The 17910-nt window shown below is 41.7% G+C and overlaps 1 protein-coding gene and 1 pseudogene across 1 annotated transcript in view; both read left to right on the forward strand.

The window, feature by feature from the left end:
- SLC26A8 (solute carrier family 26 member 8) overlaps positions 1 to 17910 on the forward strand; it is a 70260-nt gene that overhangs the window by 41607 nt on the left and 10743 nt on the right. Inside the window, 5 exon segments of the mRNA XM_022581739.3 lie at positions 1205 to 1287; positions 5414 to 5561; positions 7097 to 7210; positions 11425 to 11502; positions 17681 to 17776. Coding sequence (XP_022437447.2) covers positions 1205 to 1287; positions 5414 to 5561; positions 7097 to 7210; positions 11425 to 11502; positions 17681 to 17776 — 519 coding nt within the window.
- LOC111178735 (Holliday junction recognition protein pseudogene) lies at positions 11581 to 17687 on the forward strand (annotated as a pseudogene).

The following is a 17910-nucleotide window of genomic DNA, read 5'->3' on the forward strand; positions in this document are numbered from 1 at the left end:
ATATTAAGGGAAAATGTCAAGGCAATATTTGGGATCCAGGTAAAATAAACTGACAAATAATTCAAGAGTTTCATAGATACAAGAAATTGTACATACTGTATGTTCATAACTAATGTATGTGTATGTGTGTATTTGTATATGTGTATATTTAAGCCGTATAGCAAACACCAAAAAAAAGCATCAATAGTAGTTATCTTTGGGTGATTTATCTCTGCTTTTAAATTTTTCATATTTTCTCTATTTTCCTTAATGAGCAAGTGTAACCTTTATACTGGAAATGAAAGAGTTTCTTGGCCACTTGCCATACTTCCTGTCCCTTAACTATATAAAGATCACAACTTTTCTGTTGATCCAGATCTTCCTTCCATTCTGATCTGTAGGCTTCCTAGGGGTCGTCATCTGAACACAACATCACAGGTAAACCAACTGCTATCCTGCTCAGTGTCTGGCTGAGCTCTTAGAGTAGATGCTGGGAAAAGATTTATGTGTTAGTAGGGATAATGGAGTAAAGCAGCTATATATTATTATTTTTAAATGGGCATTGAGTTCTCTTGTCTCTGCTTTAATTTGCTTTGGTGTGAGGTCTTTATAAGGTGTAACATCTGCTAGTTTGTCTATTTTCCCTCTAACAGACATTAGAAATGGAAGGGAGACTTGGTATTTCAGAAGGAAATGAAAGGAGAAAAAAGAAAGCAAGTAATTGCTTTGCTAAAGCAATTTTTCGTGTGTGCTATCAAATGCTGCTCCATCTTATTAATGGTTATTAATGATTATCAATATACCTCAACAATCCCCCAGAGGGCTTACTTGTATTGGGACAGTGTACCTAGATTTTAAAACTGAGGCCTTGGTTACAGCTATTATCTGAAAACATGTTTATACTTGATCCAGATATTTAAAGTTGGTGAGGAAAGAGAAGTCTAGGGCAGCCATTTTTTCCTATTACTATGTCAGAGACCAAGCCTAAAGTTGTTTTTCATTCTGGTTACAGTGCTAAAAAGAGTTCAGGAACCAAAAGTGTTGGGGAGGACTTCTGCCTTTGTTGTTCCACTGAACTGGCACTGCCTCTTTCTCCAACCTTCATGTATAGGGACTGCCACGTATTGCATTCCCTGTGCTGCCAGAGGCTATGGGCACCTCTGCTCTTGGAAGCAATGCATAATATTTAGATGATCACATGCCTTTTCTTTTTAAACCCCTACAGATTCTTGGGTTCGCTGCATTTGCAAACAAGGTAAACGTGGACACAGAAAACAGCAAGATGCTCATTGATATGATTCCTTATAGGTTGGTAATTCCACTTTTCAAGACTAGTTTTCCCTTCCTGTTAACTCTTCTTAGCCTCTGACTACATAGCCTGTTTGGTATCATTGACCAAAACAGAGTGCCAGTTAGTTCTCCAGCAAGGATGGGTTTATTCGGGATCAGCAAAGAATTGCAATTTGGGGTCTGCAACCATGGCGAGTCACATGCAAGTCCTCCCACAGCAAGGGAAGAAGTTTTTATAAAGGAAAAAATAAAATTGGAGTGGGGGGAGCTATGGTAAACAAAAAGTCTATGACTTTTCATTGGCTGAGTCCTTTGCCAGGAAAGAAGAGGAGTCTTTCTTCTTCCTGTTGGGCTCTGCAATGGTCACAGGGTGTGAGAACTCCCCCTTTTGGTCTCCCAACTCTACTTAATTATTTTCTGTTTATTAATATTTTTTAAACAATATTCTCTGCTAACAGTCTCTGGCCACAGCCAAATCTGGGTCATGGGCTCAAGTTCATTTTAGAACACAGAGGTTCTAAAGGACAAGGACTAGGACAACCCCGTTCTTCTCTGGTCAGCCTTTGACTCTCTTCCCATGGTTGAGCCAATCCCCTTACCCAAGTAAACTGCTTGGATGCACTGAATACCAGAGAGACTCATGCATCTTTCTCACAGCACGTTATGAACCTTCTCAACCTCCATACCTGCCTGATTAACTCTCAAGGATGGGACAAGAGATACCTCTGTTTTCCTAGCCTCTCTCTGGGCTTCAGTGCCCAGGAGGTGAGCATTCCTTCTGTCTTCACCTACTTAGACTGAATGGGTGTCCTTGAGCAACATTACTTCATCACTCTGAGTAGAAAGCCTTCTTCAAGTAGTCTGGCATATGGAGTTCTTAAGGACTTGCAATTAATTGACATTATAATTCCTACCAGTGACTATGGGGCATCACTCTTGCTTCTGTTAGGGAATTATAGTTTCTTTAACCTTGACCAGATGAATCACTTTAGCTAAGAAAGGCCGCATACCACAGTTTCTTGGCTCATGAGAAGGCTTTTGAAGAGCATTGTTTATTTCCTCATGTTCTTCAATAGAGAGTACAGCAAAGAGTCAATGATATTGGCTAGCCCCCAGCATACAAAACAGAGGCTACTTTGATGCAACCAGATTGAATTAATCTCATATCCTACCAGTTCTCAGTGAAATCTAATGATGATTAAATACATTTGAAATTCTGTTCACTTTTTTTAAACTGTGAGCAGGCAACCTAGGTACCAGGGAATACAATGGTAAATAAGACTTGGTCTCTGCCCTCAGGAAAAAAAAATGACAAGGGCAACAATGGGATTGATGCTTTACATAATTATTTTATGTCATTTGTTCCTCACAGTAATACTATAAGGAAGATATTATCTTCTTTTTATGGCTCAGGAAACTAAGGGTTACCAAGTTTAAATTACTTATCCAAGCTCACACAGCTGGTCAGTGTCAGAGGTACTATTTGAACCCATTTCTATTTAATTCCAAAATCCAGTATAATAAGCCCTCTATTATACTTACTTAATACGCTTCTGTTATTAATGGCTTAAAAAGCACACAATTAACCTTTGCTTATATTTCATCGTAAGATTCAAGGGTATAGGTAGAGAAACAAACATTTCAAAAATCTAATTTTAGGTATTGCTTTGAACTCCCTTTTTAATTACCTGTTTATCCACGGTTGCTAGGGACTAGAAAAACTGAACAATTTAGGTTAGTTCCTTCCACGTCCATGTCCCCTTTTAACTAAATTGCTGACAAAGAATTGAATGTTACAGAAAACATCAGGAAGGAAAGAAACAGTAGTTTATGCTATTATCGTACTAAATATTTAAGGTTTACTAACATAGATTTGGGCAATAAATTCATGAAAATTAAAATCTTTTGTGCATCAAAAGACACTATCAACAGAGAAAAAAGACAACTCACAGAATAGGAGAAAATATTTGCAACTCATATATGCTAAGGGATTAACATCCAAAACACATAGAGAACTCCTAAAATGCAACAACAAAGAACCAACAACCTGACTCAAAAAGTGGAGAAAGGACTTGAATAGACATTTTTCCAAGGATGATACACAAATGGCCAATAAACACATAACATGCTCAACATCACTAATCATTTGGGAAATGCAAATTGAAACTACAATAATTCAATAGATACCACCTCACACTCATTAGTGTGACTACTATTTTTTTTTAAAAAAGATGAAAATAACAAGTGTTGGTGAGGATATGGAGAAAATGGAAATCTTGTGCACTGTTAGTGGGAATGTAAAATGTACAGCCACTGTGGAAAGTAGTATGCTGATTTCTCAAAAGATTAAAAATAGAATTGCCAAATGATCCAGCAATTCTACTTCTGGATATATACCGCCCAAAGTTAAAAGAAGTGTCTTGAAGAGATATTTGTGCACCTATGTTCATAGCAGCATTACTCACAATAGCTGAAATGTGGAAGAAACAATAAGTGTTCATCGATGGATGAATGGATAAGCAAAATGTGTTATAAACATACAATAGAACATTTTTTGACAGTAAGAATATAGTTTTATTTATAGAATTAATAAAAGGAATATACCACACAAGTATTTTACACACAAAACACCTTAGACACAAAGATATGGAAGTGAATTTTTACAGTTTATTCACATTGAGTCTAGAACACTAGGTGACCCATTGTCACCTTTAAAAAACAGAACCTTGTCACATCTCTTGAATACAAATTAAACAGCTCAGACTGAGTTGGTCGAGGTCACATAGAATCTGGAACTCACTCTAGTCTGTGCCTTTACCCTAACTCTTGAAGCTGCTACACTCATGACCGAATAATTCAGTGGGTGGTGAATCAGACAAAACAAACACCAAACAGACTCTCCTTCACAGCATGGCAGGTGTGAGGGAAAGATAAACTTTAAACAAAGCTGTATTTATCTCGCAACAATGCCCCAACTGGAGCACTTTTTTTTTTTTCTATAGACAGATACTCCTCACACACGATTCTTCTGCTGCTCAAGAACCTTCAGTGGCTCCCTAGTGCCTATGAACTCACAATGGCAGCATGTTAAGGCTGGACTTTTCTTGTTTGTGACTAGCCCCAGTGGCTTAGCTGAAATTGTCTGAGATTTGATTGGAATTCAGTATTAATTGTGAAGTTGGAGAGAGAGACTGAAGGCGTCATAACAGTTCTGGAATGTGCTTAATTTGGGCACTGAAAATCCAAATATTTTAGCATTCAACTCCCCTCATACAATAGAATATTATTCAGCCTTAAAAAGGAAGGAAATTCTGACATATACTACAACATAGATGAACCTTGAGGACATTATGCTAAGTGAAATAAGGCAGTCAGAAAAAGACAATTACTATATGATTCCACTTATCTGAGGTACTTAGTAGTCAAAATCACCAAGACAGAAAGTAAAATGGTGGTTGTCAGAGCTGGGGGGAGGGAGAAATGGAGAGTTATTGATTAATAGTTATAGAGTTTCAGTTTTACAAGACGAAGGAGTTATGGAGTAGATGGTGGTGATGGTTGCACATTATGAATGTATTTAATACCACTGAACAGTACATTTAAAAATGGCTAAGATGGTAAATCATGTTATGTGTCTTTTACCCAATTAAAATAATTGGGGGGAAAAAAGGTGTGGATAAGAATCAGAAGCAATTTTTACAAAGGACAGTGACTAAAATTATACCCTAAAAGATTTGAGTTTGACTAGCAGGGAATACATGGAGCTTTTTAGCTCTAAACCCTCTTAGATATGATATATGCCTATTGCTTACCCACTGGTATGGTCTCAAACAGTGTAAATAAACTATTTTTCATCGATTTTTGTAGTTTTGCCTGTCCTACCTGTTGCCACTGGTACATGGCAGAAACCTTGAACTAGAAGATAGCAGAGCACGTTCTCTTAATGGCTTTTGTAACCTGGCCTGAGTTGCTGGCAGTTTTGGCAAGCTGCTGCCTGAGTTGCTCTTCTTATCTCTTATTTTTATTTTTTTAAAAAAGGGTCAGACCTTTTGAAATGGATGATAAAGTACGATAAGGTTGGAGTGGGGGAGATGCCAAAATATGATTCCTGCTATCTAGGAATAATTCCACCATTTTATTCCAGCTTCCTGTTTCCTGTAACGCCAGATATGAGCAATCTTACTGAAGTTCTTTTAGAAGCGTTCTCCTTAGCTTTAGTGAGCTCCTCTCTGCTCATATTTCTGGGCAGGAAGATTGCCAGTTTCCATAACTATGATGTCAATTCCAACCAGGTGAGAGGACAGGCCTTTCTATTACTTTCTGTGACCCTTTAATCTTTGTTCTCTAACCTTAGCCTGCAGTTAAAATGAAGACTGGATTCTTCTGTAACCAGAGAGTCACTTGGACCATGATTTGAATTACAATTACCAAAGGATGTTGTAAAAATTTATTTTTAATTATTTATTTATTTTTGGCTGCGTTGGGTCTTCGTTGCTGTGTGGGGTCTTTCTCTAGTTGAGGCGAGTGGGGGCTACTCTTCGCTGTGGTGCGCGGGCTTCTCACTGTGGTGGCTTCTTTTGTTGCGGAGCACAGGCTCTAGGCACGCAGGCTTCAGTAGTTGTGGCACATGGGCTCTAGAGCAGAGGCTCAGTAGTTATGGCACACGGGCTTAGTTGTTCCACGGCCTGTGAGATCTTCCCAGACCAGGGCTCTAACCTGTGTCCCCTGCATTGGCAGGTGGATTCTTAACCACTGCGCCACCAGGGAAGTCCTACCAAAGGATTTTTGAGAAGTGTGGCATACTTAACTCTGAAGCCACTTGAATTAATGTGTGTGGTTACTCTAGAACAGATATGGTGTAGGGAGGCAAGAAGGTAATGTATGACATCATGTTGTTAAGCTAGCAGAGTTCCTCTCCTCTCCTTTTATCTTCCTTTCCACCAAGTCCTTAAAAGTCAACCACATGCCAAAGCACGATAAGAAATGCAGTGGAGGGACTTCCCTCGTGGTCCAGTAACTGACTCCGCTCTCCCAATGCAGGGGGCTCCGGGTTCCATCTCTGACCAGGGAACTAGAACCCACGTGCCACAACTAAGAGTTCGCATGCCGCAACTAAAGAGATCCCGCATTCCACAACGAAGACCCAGTGCAGCCAAATAAATAAATAAATATTTTTTAAAAAGAAATGCAGTGGAATATCAAAACTAGGATAATAAAACAATTAAGTTGGCCTCCCAGAAATAGTCCTTCTCATTTTCTTTTTTTTAGTCTCCGACCATTTTGAGTTTGGCTTTTTCCCTAGAAATTAAAAAGGGAATATGGGGAGTTCCCTGGAGGTCCAGTGATTAGAACTCAGTGCTTTCACTGCCGTGGCCCCAAGGTTCAACCCCTGGTCAGGGAACTAAGATCCTGCTAGCCGCTTGGCACGGCCTGGTGGCCTAATGGTTAGGATTCCGGGCTTTCACTGCCTGGCCCGGGTTCAATCGGTGTCCCACTTTGACTTTAGGGTAGTATAGAAGGAATCAAGAAAAACAGTACTATATTTCTCCCTGTCATCCTAATTCCCATCAATCATGCGGAAGAGAATAACAAGGCAAATGTCTCATTTACTCACTTTGAAAAAGGACTTTCCTTATGATCTCTAGCTAAAATGAAGAAATCAGATTTACCATCTTTCACTTCTTTCCAATAATATTTCAGTGTTATTTGAAGTGATGTACACAACCCTATCTTCATGCATAAGAAATAACAGTATACCTTTAGTTCAAACTCAGATCAGCCTTCTTTGACAAACAGTGGGCCTAAAGTATTTGCCATTTCTTTACAGGATTTAATAGCCATTGGCCTTTGCAATGTCGTCAGTTCATTTTTCAGATCTTATGTGTTTACTGGTGCTGTTGTCAGGACTATTATCCAGGATAAAACTGGAGGAAGACAACAGGTATGTGAAATAGAATTTGATCTCTAACATAGAAAGACACTTAGGTCTATTCATATGTATATTCACAGAAGGGGATTATATTAGTTTAACTATGTTACTGTTTTAATGTGATGCTTGTTTGGGAAAAATTTGGATTTCATGCTTGGCTTATTTTTTGATTAGATTTTGTCTTAAAAGCTATCTGTCAGTGTGGAACTTGAAAGTCATTTTCTATAAAAATACTGTTCTGTTAAAGGCTTCTATATATTAGCCCACAAAAAGCTACTTTCCGTGTAACATACCTAAAAGATAATATTTCGGATAAACCAACCATCACCTATTAACATTTTTTTCTATGGGGAGATATATTCTCAGCCCTAGTCTGGGAAAATAATAATATAACTCTCTCCTTCCTGACAGCAGAACTAGAAACTTTCCTGGCTTCCTCAAAGGGCATGACAAGAGGCTTTCATGATAGAGAATAAAGTCTTTGTCTAGGTGAGCTTAGGGAATTTATGACCATTCTACCTTTGTGTAAGAGAAAATTATCTAGGTCAGACCCTCTTCAGGTATCCTGAATTAGTAAACTAAATATATAGGGTATGGAAGGGAAGAAGGAAAGGGAAAATGTTGGCAGAGAAGGCTCTAAAGGCAAGCTCTCTAATTGTAGGTAAGAGATTTTTTTTTAATTTATTTATTTCATTTATTTATTTTTGACTGTGTTGGGTCTTCATTGCTGCGCACGGGCTTTCTCTAGTTGCGGCGAGCAGGGGCTACTTTTCGTTGTGGTGCGCAGGCTTCTCATTGCGGTGGCTTCTGGTGTAGTGGAGCACGGGCTCCAGGCGTGTGGGCTCAGTAGTTGTGGCTCGCGGGCTCTAGAGCGCAGGCTCAGTAGTTGTGGCACACGGGCTTAGTTGCTCCGCGGCATGTGGCATCTTCCTGGACTAGGGCTCGAACCTGTGTCCCCTGCATTGGCAGGCAGATTCTTAAACACTGAGCCACCAGGGAAGCCCGGCAAGAGAGTTTTTAAGTCCAATGTTCATGAGTTTTAAACTGACTAGATAAAAGTTACAACTTGACAACATGAGAGGTGTCCCATCTCAGTTATATAGCATGATTAAGTGTCAAAGAACTATCAGAATTGAACCTGGAGTAAGCCCATGGAATGAGTCCGGGGATCAGGAGGCACAGAAACAGTGACAGAAGTCAAAGACAAGCCTAGGCCACAGCAGCACAGTAGGGAGGTATAGCCATGGTCAAAAAGTAAAGTGTCAGAAGAATGGACACTGAATTTGAATGGGGAAAGATAAAGTGTCACAGTCCATGGGTAAATATAAGTGAAATATAAGGTGAAAGCTAATAAAAGTCAGAAGATTGGGCAGGGGTGAGAACATGGGTCTAGAGTAAGCCCATACCACATGATTTTATGTGGACTGAGTTTTTTTGTCATAGAGCTTCTGCCAGACACATTGGCCTTTACGGTGTATGTAGCTGTTTTGTACTATTTGACCAAAAGAAGGAAGATGAGTTACGTTAAAAAGAAGGATGTTCTATGCAAGTGTGAAAAAATTTTGAAGTCAAAATGAGAGGATTTTATGGTAAGAAAAAATGGAAATTCTGGACAATAGTTCCCACTGACTTGTGACCACACACTTTGTTTATTTAGTATACAAGCATAACAAATTTGGGGAGAAAAGATGCATGTGGTTGGAAAAAACTAAATCACGGTGCAGGTAAAATTAAGTGCAGAATAAATACAATAAATTTTAAAATGCCATAAATATTGCAAGAAGGAGAATGATGGATAAAGTGAGACTTTCATGGATCATTGCAAAAGGGTTAGGATATGTATAGATGGAGGGAGGGAAGAAGGGCTTCAGTTCAGCCTCAGAGTTGCCTTTAGCCTGTTGGACAAAGTGCCTGCTTCAAAGATTGCCGATGGCTCTCATTCTGTTTTCTGCTATGGCATTGTTCTCCCCTACCAATGACATCTCTCTTTGTGGTACAGTGACCCTTCAAAGGGAAGTATGTCCCCAGGGATACTGGTAAGTCCTTCCCCAAGACCCTGACTTGCCCAGGGCAAATTGCTGGTTCAAGCAGAGAATGCCCCTGACCCTGGCCCTCCACACTGGAGCTACCCCACCTCCAATAAGTTTCTGATCTGGACTCATTCAGCCTTCTTCATCCCATAGCAGGGGTTATTCTCTCCACCCTTTTTCTCTGGGGACTTTTGATTCACTCTGCCTGAGAACACCCCCACTTTTTCAAAGCTCCTCAGGACTGCAGGAAAGAGAGGCTAGGGGGCTGGCTCTGAACCTCTCCGACATGACTTGTCACCAGGAGCCACTTATGTATATATGTATTATGTATGTGTGTATGTATGTATGTCTGACATAAATACAAACTGTATAAAATGTGTCTGGATTTCACTTTAATTTCTTCCTGTCTAGAACCCACTTGTCTTTACTGGTTGTAACAAAACCTATCAGCCCTTCCAGCCATGGCCTGGGCCTGCTCATCCAGTTCTGACCACTATGCTTCCCTCTTCTCTATGACTGGGTTCCTTTCCTTGTTCTCTGCTTTCCAAGGACCAGCCTTCTTGCCTTGTCCCCAGGCTCCCAGAACTGCTTTTAAAAATGAGTTATTGGGCTTCCCTGGTGGCGCAGTCGTTGAGAGTCCGCCTGCCGATGCAGGGGACACGGGTTCGTGCCCCGGTCCGGGAAGATCCCACATGCCACGGAGCGGCTAGGCCCGTGAGCCATGGCCGCTGAGCCTGCGCGTACGGAGCCTGTGCTCCGCAACGGGAGAGGCCATAACAGTGAGAGGCCCGCGTACCACAAAAAAACAAAAAACAAAAAAGTGAGTTATTATTTTAAAAAAGAAAAGAAAAAAATTATCAAAGAGAGAAATGAGCTGTGCTCTTTTTAGAGGAAGCAGATAGGGCAGTGGAGAGAGCCTGGATTTTGGAGTCAACTGGTCAGATGGATTGAAACCTGACTCAGTAGTTCTAGATGTGTGACCCTGGGCAAGTTACTTTCACTTTCTGAGGCTCTAGTCCTTATCTGTAAAATGGGGATAAGGATAACCTTTCAGTTGTGAGATTTAAACTGGATGACAATAGTGCCCACTACAGTGCGTGTCACTTAAGATGTTCAAATATCAGAGCTTCCACCCCAGGTCCCTAGTGCCCTGGCTGGTCCATGGTAATGTACTGTCCGCTGCTTATGGAGCATTTGGTGTCTGAGGGTCTGCATGTCAGTAGTGGCTGTGTTTTATGCGACCTCACATTGCCTTGAATCCCCAGAAAGAAGGTAGAGTCAGTCTTTGTTCAAGAAGGCCTGGAAGAGTGATGGAAAATCAGAGCAGAAAAGCAAAAAATGCATGAGATGTAAAGTTGTACATGCTCGTTGTCTCTAGACCCTGTTCAGGCACTGAGTCTGGGATTCTGAGAGCCATCAAGCATCCTCTTAAGGCACAATGCCACCAAGGATGGCCCTCTGATCCCAAAGCCCACCCCTTTGCGTGTGCAGCCATGGGGGACACACAATTATTGGCAGGCCTCCCTGAGCAGCAAGTTTTATGGGATTCAGTGTCTGGTTTGTGCTCATTTTAAACTAGGTTTATACAGCTAATTTTGGTGTCTGTATGTCTTCGCTTCCTTAAAAATAATCAGAAGAATTTTGGAGAAAGGAGTAGAAGGAAGGAAAAGTCCTGATATATTTTCCTGTGCTAATCAAAGCAGTTTCTTCTTATAGTGCAAGACTGCCTGAAGCTAGACTCTAAAACTCGATGCAGCAACAGGCTGATATGTACATTGGCTGGAGGAAATTATGGCTTCAGTTACCTTTTTTTAGTTCCACAGTGTATAGAGTGTTTGCCATGAGAACTTCCTGAGGTTCAGTTGCAGTGATCCATTCTCCTGAATCCTTCTCCCTTCACTCTTCTCTCAAGGTTCAACTTTCCCATGTTGGCTTGGTCCCATTAGCTGTGCATCAGCTGGGATGGGGAAAGAAGGAAGTAGGATGTTGATTTCATTGCGATTATCTTCAGCGATACATTCATATGGCAAAGAGCAGTGAGTAGTGAGAGGGAATCCAGTAGGAAGTTATTTTTTTCACACCTACTAAAAAAAGAGAAAAAAAGTTAGAGAATCATTGCTGAGTGGTCACTTAATGGTTTAGACAGGGACAAATACATTCCTGATGGTCTCTCTCCAACTGGCTCTGTCTCCTCAGTTTGCATCTCTGGTAGGCGCAGGTGTGATGCTGCTCCTGATGGTGAAGGTGGGACGCTTTTTCTACAAACTGCCAAATGTAAGTAGAACTAATCAAATAGCTAAGTCAAGAAAGAATGGATCTCCAGATTACATCTTGGTGGGGCATCTCTGAGGAGAACTGCATTCAACTGATCCCCAGTGGTGGCCCCAGTCTATTTCTAGTTCCTTTTCTTTAAAATAACAGCCACTGCCTCACAGGATTGGGAGTTAAATAAGATAATATGTATAATATAGAGAGAATGGTTTTGAGCTAGTAATAAGCACTCAAACAATTGTTATTCTTCTCGTTCCCGTTAATCTTTTTTTTTTTTTTTTGCTTAAGCTATAAAGTAAGCTTTGGAAGTAAGGATTCAGTTAAACATGACCAAAATAGACTTCTGATGCCAGAACACCCAATACCACCACAGACTTGGAAGCTCATTGTGCATTCATGCCATCTGTTTTCCTAAATAGTTTCCAGAAGTCCTTGTTCTGCGTTCATGTGAACTCAATCCCCCTACTGCTGCCACACCGTCTCTTGGTCAGTTCAGAACACTAAAGGCAGCATCTAAAAACTGAGTTTCAACTCTGTGTTCAGCTATGCCTCTATATACTTATGTGCCATTTCTTCCCTTTGTGTGAGACGGATGACCTTACATTTAGAGATGCCAGGTGCATTAATTACTAGCTATAATCGATTTGTTCCAAGTGACAATACAGATCAATGCCCAGTCATCATAATTTCCTTTTAAATTTCCTTAGTGTTCCCTTTAGCCATTTTTAGATAGTACTAAGGGAGCGGGGAGGAGATTTTATTCCTGGTGCAGCAGCTTGGTTACGCACTGAGGTGGCAGTCCCTAAGCTGGAGTGGTTGTAAATATTATGCCCATCCTTTTGAATGCGTTTATTCCACCTGGTAAATATCAGGTTTCAGTAGAGCAGGACCATCTCAAGGCTGTTGCTGCCTTCTGCTCTTGTGATTCAGGGACCTTGGAAACCAGCCATGGAATATATGCATGGTGGGTGGGATTAAGCTTCTGTTTATCACACAAGCTGTCCTCTGATTCCCAGCAGAAGCCATCTACAGAATTTAGTTTATATAGCACCTTTGGTGCTATAACTCTTGGGAGTCTATTTTCGGAGGGCCACTCACTAATTTACTTTGAACAATGATATTTTTCCATTCTAGAAGAGTCAGAATTTTTAAAAATCTCAAATAAAAATCTGTCAGAATTCACTGAAGGGTAGTGATAAAAGTAGGTAAGCCCTCCCTTACTATAAATATGTTGGGGATAGAACAGCCCTTGCTTTTGGCCAACCATGTTATGGCATGTTATTTTTATATCATCTAGTTAGGATGTTTCTGGGTGAGAAAATGTGAATACAATCTGATCAGTGGAATATCTGAATTTCTATAACACTGGGACTTTATGAGTATTAAACTACAAATGATTCCTTCCTTCTTTGAACGACTGTGGATAGCTTGTTGCAAAATCCTTAGGAGAGTAATTGGTGGAACATCCTGGCTAGGGTCTCAACTAGTTAGCAACAGAACCAACATAAATTTTTAAAAAACATAATACAGGGACTTCCCTGGCAGTCCAGTTGTTAGGACTTCGTCTTCCAGTGCCCAGGGTACGGGTTCGATCCCTGGTCAGAGAGCTAAGATCCCACATGCCTCATGGCCAAAAAACCAAAACATAAAACAGAACAAAATATTATAACAAATTCAGTAAAAAAATTTTAAAAATAGTCCTCATCAAAAAAAAAATCTTTAAAAAAAACCATAATGCAAATAGTATATTCAATATTGTTCCAATTTTGTGTGAAAAAATACATAGGCTATACCAAAATGTTAACAATGGTTATCTCTTGTATGATGGAAATTATATATAAATTCAATTCTTCTTTATACATGAGCACGTTTTATCTTAATATTAAGAAAGGTAAGGGCTTCCCTGGTGGCGCAGTGGTTGAGAGTCCGCCTGCCGATGCAGGGGACGCGGGTTCATACCCCGATCCGGGAAGATCCCACATGCCACGGTGCGGCTGGGCCCGTGAGCCATGGCCGCTGAGCCTGCGCGTCCGGAGCCTGTGCTCTGCAATAGGAGAGGCCACAACAGTGAGAGGCCCGTGTACCAGAAAAAAAAAAAAAGAAAGGTAAAAATTTTATTGTATATTATGTCATGAAAAGATTTGTTTCCTCTTCATACTCCATACCTCAAGCCAAAAATCTGGTAAAAGCCCTATGAAGTTGAATTTCTTATCTTTCCTACCACATCTCGCTGCAAATTGTGGAAATTTTGGGGGATTCTTGACTGGAAAGAAGATGAAGATGGGAAACAAGTAATTTCTGCTGACTTCATCTTTGTTCTTCCCTCCTCTACTGACCTGTTAAGACCAAGTGGTCACTGAGTAACCTCAGAAAATAAGAGTAAGCTTGGATCCAATCCATTCCTGATGATAGGATCAGTTCTAATTCCCAGGCAGAGTATATAGAAGAGAGGATGGCTAGGAAAAGGATGAGAAATGTTTCTTAAAGTAGGTTCTATTCTACTTTGAGGCCCTGATGATTTTACATCCCTATGAGTATCCATCTTCATTTTCTTACATTTAAGACACTTTCTTTCCCTTAGAAAGGGAGACGTGCTTACTTCTAAAACTTTGGAAAATTCACAATAGATAAAAATCTATTTTTTAGATAGACTGGTTACACACTGAGGTGGCAGTCTCTGAAGCCATAGTCACAAATAAACCACTATTAACATTTTGGCATATATCTAACCAATATTATTCTCTATAAATAGATAATACTTTGCATAATTGTGATCTAACTGTACAATCTGGTATTCTTGTTTTAATTTAATATGTAGCATGATACTCCATACTATAACTTAATCATCTTAAATTAGGTTATCTGAATTTTTGTTATTATAAATAACACAACAGTGAGCAATTTTGTACATCTACCCTTTTCTATATTTAAGATAGATTTCTAAGAGTAAAACAAAATTTCTGTGTGAAAGCATATTAGCATTTCTTGATACATTGCCAAATTATTTTCCAAAAGGGCAATACTCAACACCCATTTTTATGGGATGTCCTCAATGTTTTAAATTTGCTAATTTAATTTGATGGACAAAAATTGGTATCTTATTGTTGAAATAATTGTAGTACATCATGATTAGACTTGAAAAAAGCCCAACTGAAACTTTCAGCATTCCTGTGAGTGGAAATTCTCTTAATTTGTCACCCCTGCTGAGAATGGTTTCTAAGCAACATCGGTAACATAGATTATGTCAAGCAAACTAGACAAAGCAAGGCCAAGTAGGCAAAGATAAGAAAAATGGCCAAAGGTGCCAGCCTCCCTGAGGGCTTGCCTCAGACACCAAAGTGACAACATGGAAGCAGAAGGGGCTAGATGATCATAACCTGCGGGTACTCTTCCTCTCACTGTCAGGGTAAGTAATCAGTGACCTGAATCTAAAAGGGGCTTGTGGATTTTGGCTGTCCGAGCACCATGGAGGGCGAGGTCCTGGGAGAGGACGTGCTGCTGCGGAAGCTCAGGGACAGCCGCCCTGATAGAGAAGTACAACCAGCCCTCTATCAGCAGCTGATAGAGAAGTACAACCAGCCCTTCGAGGACGCCCCGGTGGTGCAGATGTCCACGCTGACCTACGAGACGCCCCAGGGATTGCGAATTTGGGGAGGAAGATTAATAAAGGAAAGAAATACGGGACAAATCCAGGGGTCCCTGGTGAAGATGGACGACAGGACAGATGGACCCATGCGAGTCCCAGCTGGAGGTCACGAGCTTCCCTTGCCCTGCACACAAGGTGAGGATTCAGTAAGCAGTGATACTGATACAACTTTATTCCAAGAAGATGTGGTCGCTGGTAACTTGATGCCTGCAGTGCCCTGGAGCCCATTGAAAAATGAGCTAAGGAGGAAGTACTTGACACAAGTGGATATCCTGCTGCAGGATGAAGGGTGTTTGGAGTGTGCCAGTTACGGAGAGGGAAAGGACACCCATGTGACCCTGGTCCCTTCATTGGCCTCGCCTGCCAGGCCTGCCCGAGGATACTACGGTGGCATCTCTGAAGAAAGCCCCGGTGGCCCATTTCAGCCAACCTCATTGCCCAGAGAGGGTGATGCTTTGCACTCTTGCTCAGCAGGCCTGGCCCTGGTGCCGAGGGGTGATGGCATCTCCTTACAGGGAGGGACCGGTGGCAGCAGCTTCTCAAGCAGCCCATGCTCTGAGGCTGAGGACGTCTGCAATGCAACACTCAGCGATCTGTACGCGGGCATGCTGCACTCCATGAGCTGCCTGCTGGGTGTGAGGCCCTCCTGCGTCATCTCCACCAAGACGTTCATCCGCCAGAACTGGAGCTCCAAGCGGAGGCACAGGTGTAAGAGCAGAATGGACAGAACGAGCTGCAGAGGAGGCAGGCGCTCTCGGAGGAACCCCCAGGAGAGACGTCCACCCGGCTCCGAACCTGCGAAGGACGTGGCAGTGTTAAGAGATCGCGAGAACGTACTCGATGTTTCTGGCCATAAGATGGGTTTAAAATTGGGAAGGGCTTTTTTTTGAAGTAAACAAACCCCAGATCCACGCATTCGCTTCACATTGGAAGGAGCTTCCGAGAACGCCTCAGAAGCATCATTCTTCACTGACTTACTTAGACTCCAATGCAGTGTATCATCTTGATCAGGAAAATAGATTCATGACATTAAAGTGGTTGATTTCTCCTGTAAAAATAGGTTCTAGACCCAGAGTACCGCCGGGCGAGGGAGGGAATCCTTATAGGGAGATCGAAATCAGATTTGACAAGCTTCATCAGGAATATTGCTCAAATCTTAGGAAGCAGCCCTGCCTGACTTACCTTCCCGGCTCCTCGGCTGTGGATGTGTACAGAGGTGGTCCAGCAAGCCCTGGTAGCCCCCAGGGCATAGAAGCCCACAGGCCGAGTAGCCCTCTCTGCAGAGCAAAAGCTAAGAGGTTGAGTGAGGCTTTTGAAAGCCTGGGCAAAGGATCTATCAGAGAGGGTAGCTGCCCACCAAAGAGTGATTCCTTCCCTTCACTTTCAAAGACCAACTCCACATGTAGCCCGGGCCGCTCGGAGCAGACCTCTGACCTTGCTTGTCAAGGAAATGATCTGGGAGGATTTAGGAAGTCAGTATCACTCAACAAAGCCATTTCAGTACCCGGGGTACAACCTCCAGCCTGTGCCAGGGATCGTTACGATGACATTAAAGAAAAATTTGACAAGCTTCATCAAAAGTATTGCCAAAAATCGCTTCAGCAGACGCAGGTGCCTTTATGTACCAGAGCATCTCCAGATAAAGCAAGTGTGGGAGTTTGGTATCAAAAAGAAGACTTCTCAGGAAAATTCCATCCAGACTCTGGCTCCCAGGGTCCCCCGAACTTGTCATCGTCACCCCAGCAGAGCATTAAAAGTCCCCTCGGCTCAAACACAATTAGGGCCCCTCCATCTACAGGTGTTGCTCTCGATGCCAGCTGGGGCCATCAAGTCCCCACAAAACGACGCCGATTATCAGACCCTCAGGTGTGCAGACGGTGGGCTGGACCCTGGGATTTCTCACCTGTGGGCAGAGCCATCCCGAGGCCTGGGGAAGAGGCTGGCTCTTTATAGGTCACCTGGGAAGAGAAGAAGAGGAAAGAACAACACATCTTTCAGGATGGAAGAGAAAAGTGATTTCGTGTTAGAAAACCTCAAAGCTGAAAATCTATTGCCAAGTTATTCTGAAGTATTCCCTCTTGCCTCTCTGATTTTTGTGTATTTTTTTAAATTCTCAAGAATATGTGACAACTTGCTCTGCTTATCTGCCCTTCAAAGCAAATTTCTATGAAATTGGTTCTGTTGAGATGACTCTCTGGGTTCTTGGAAATTATTTGAATAAAGTTGACCAGTTTAAAAAATAAATAAATAAAAAAAAATAAAAGGGGCTTGTGGTAGCTGTACCAGCCAAATGAGTGACCTGGCTTTGCCTTGTTTTGTGCGTTTGACAAATTATGGAGGTGAGCAGAGAAAAACGTGGAGAAAACTTATTTGATTAGACAATGAGTCAAAGCATGGACCTGGTATTTTTATGAAATATCAGTGCATAATATCTCTGAGTGGCAAGGCTGACTGACTCTCTGTGGTACCTTTGTGGAAATTTTGGAGTTTTACCCCAGAAAGGAAAATGAAGCAGTGTTTATCTTTTCCCCACAGGCTGTGCTGGCTGGTATTATTCTGAGCAATGTCCTACCCTACCTTGAAACCATTTACAACTTACCCAATCTGTGGAGGCAGAACCAATATGACTGTGTGAGTCTAGATGTCCTGGGTGGGGTGGGAAGGACGGAGGGGAAGCCTGCAGAGAGGGGAAGAGAACAAACGAAAGAGATCAACCGGAAGGCACTGTCAGATGCCTAGTACTCTACTTTTGCTTTAAACAGGGA

The sequence above is a fragment of the Delphinapterus leucas genome, chromosome 10 (genome assembly GCF_059928025.1).
Source record: "Delphinapterus leucas isolate spDelLeu-1000000601 "Yukka" chromosome 10, BTC_Dleu_Yukka2, whole genome shotgun sequence".
Lineage (NCBI taxonomy): Eukaryota > Metazoa > Chordata > Mammalia > Artiodactyla > Monodontidae > Delphinapterus > Delphinapterus leucas.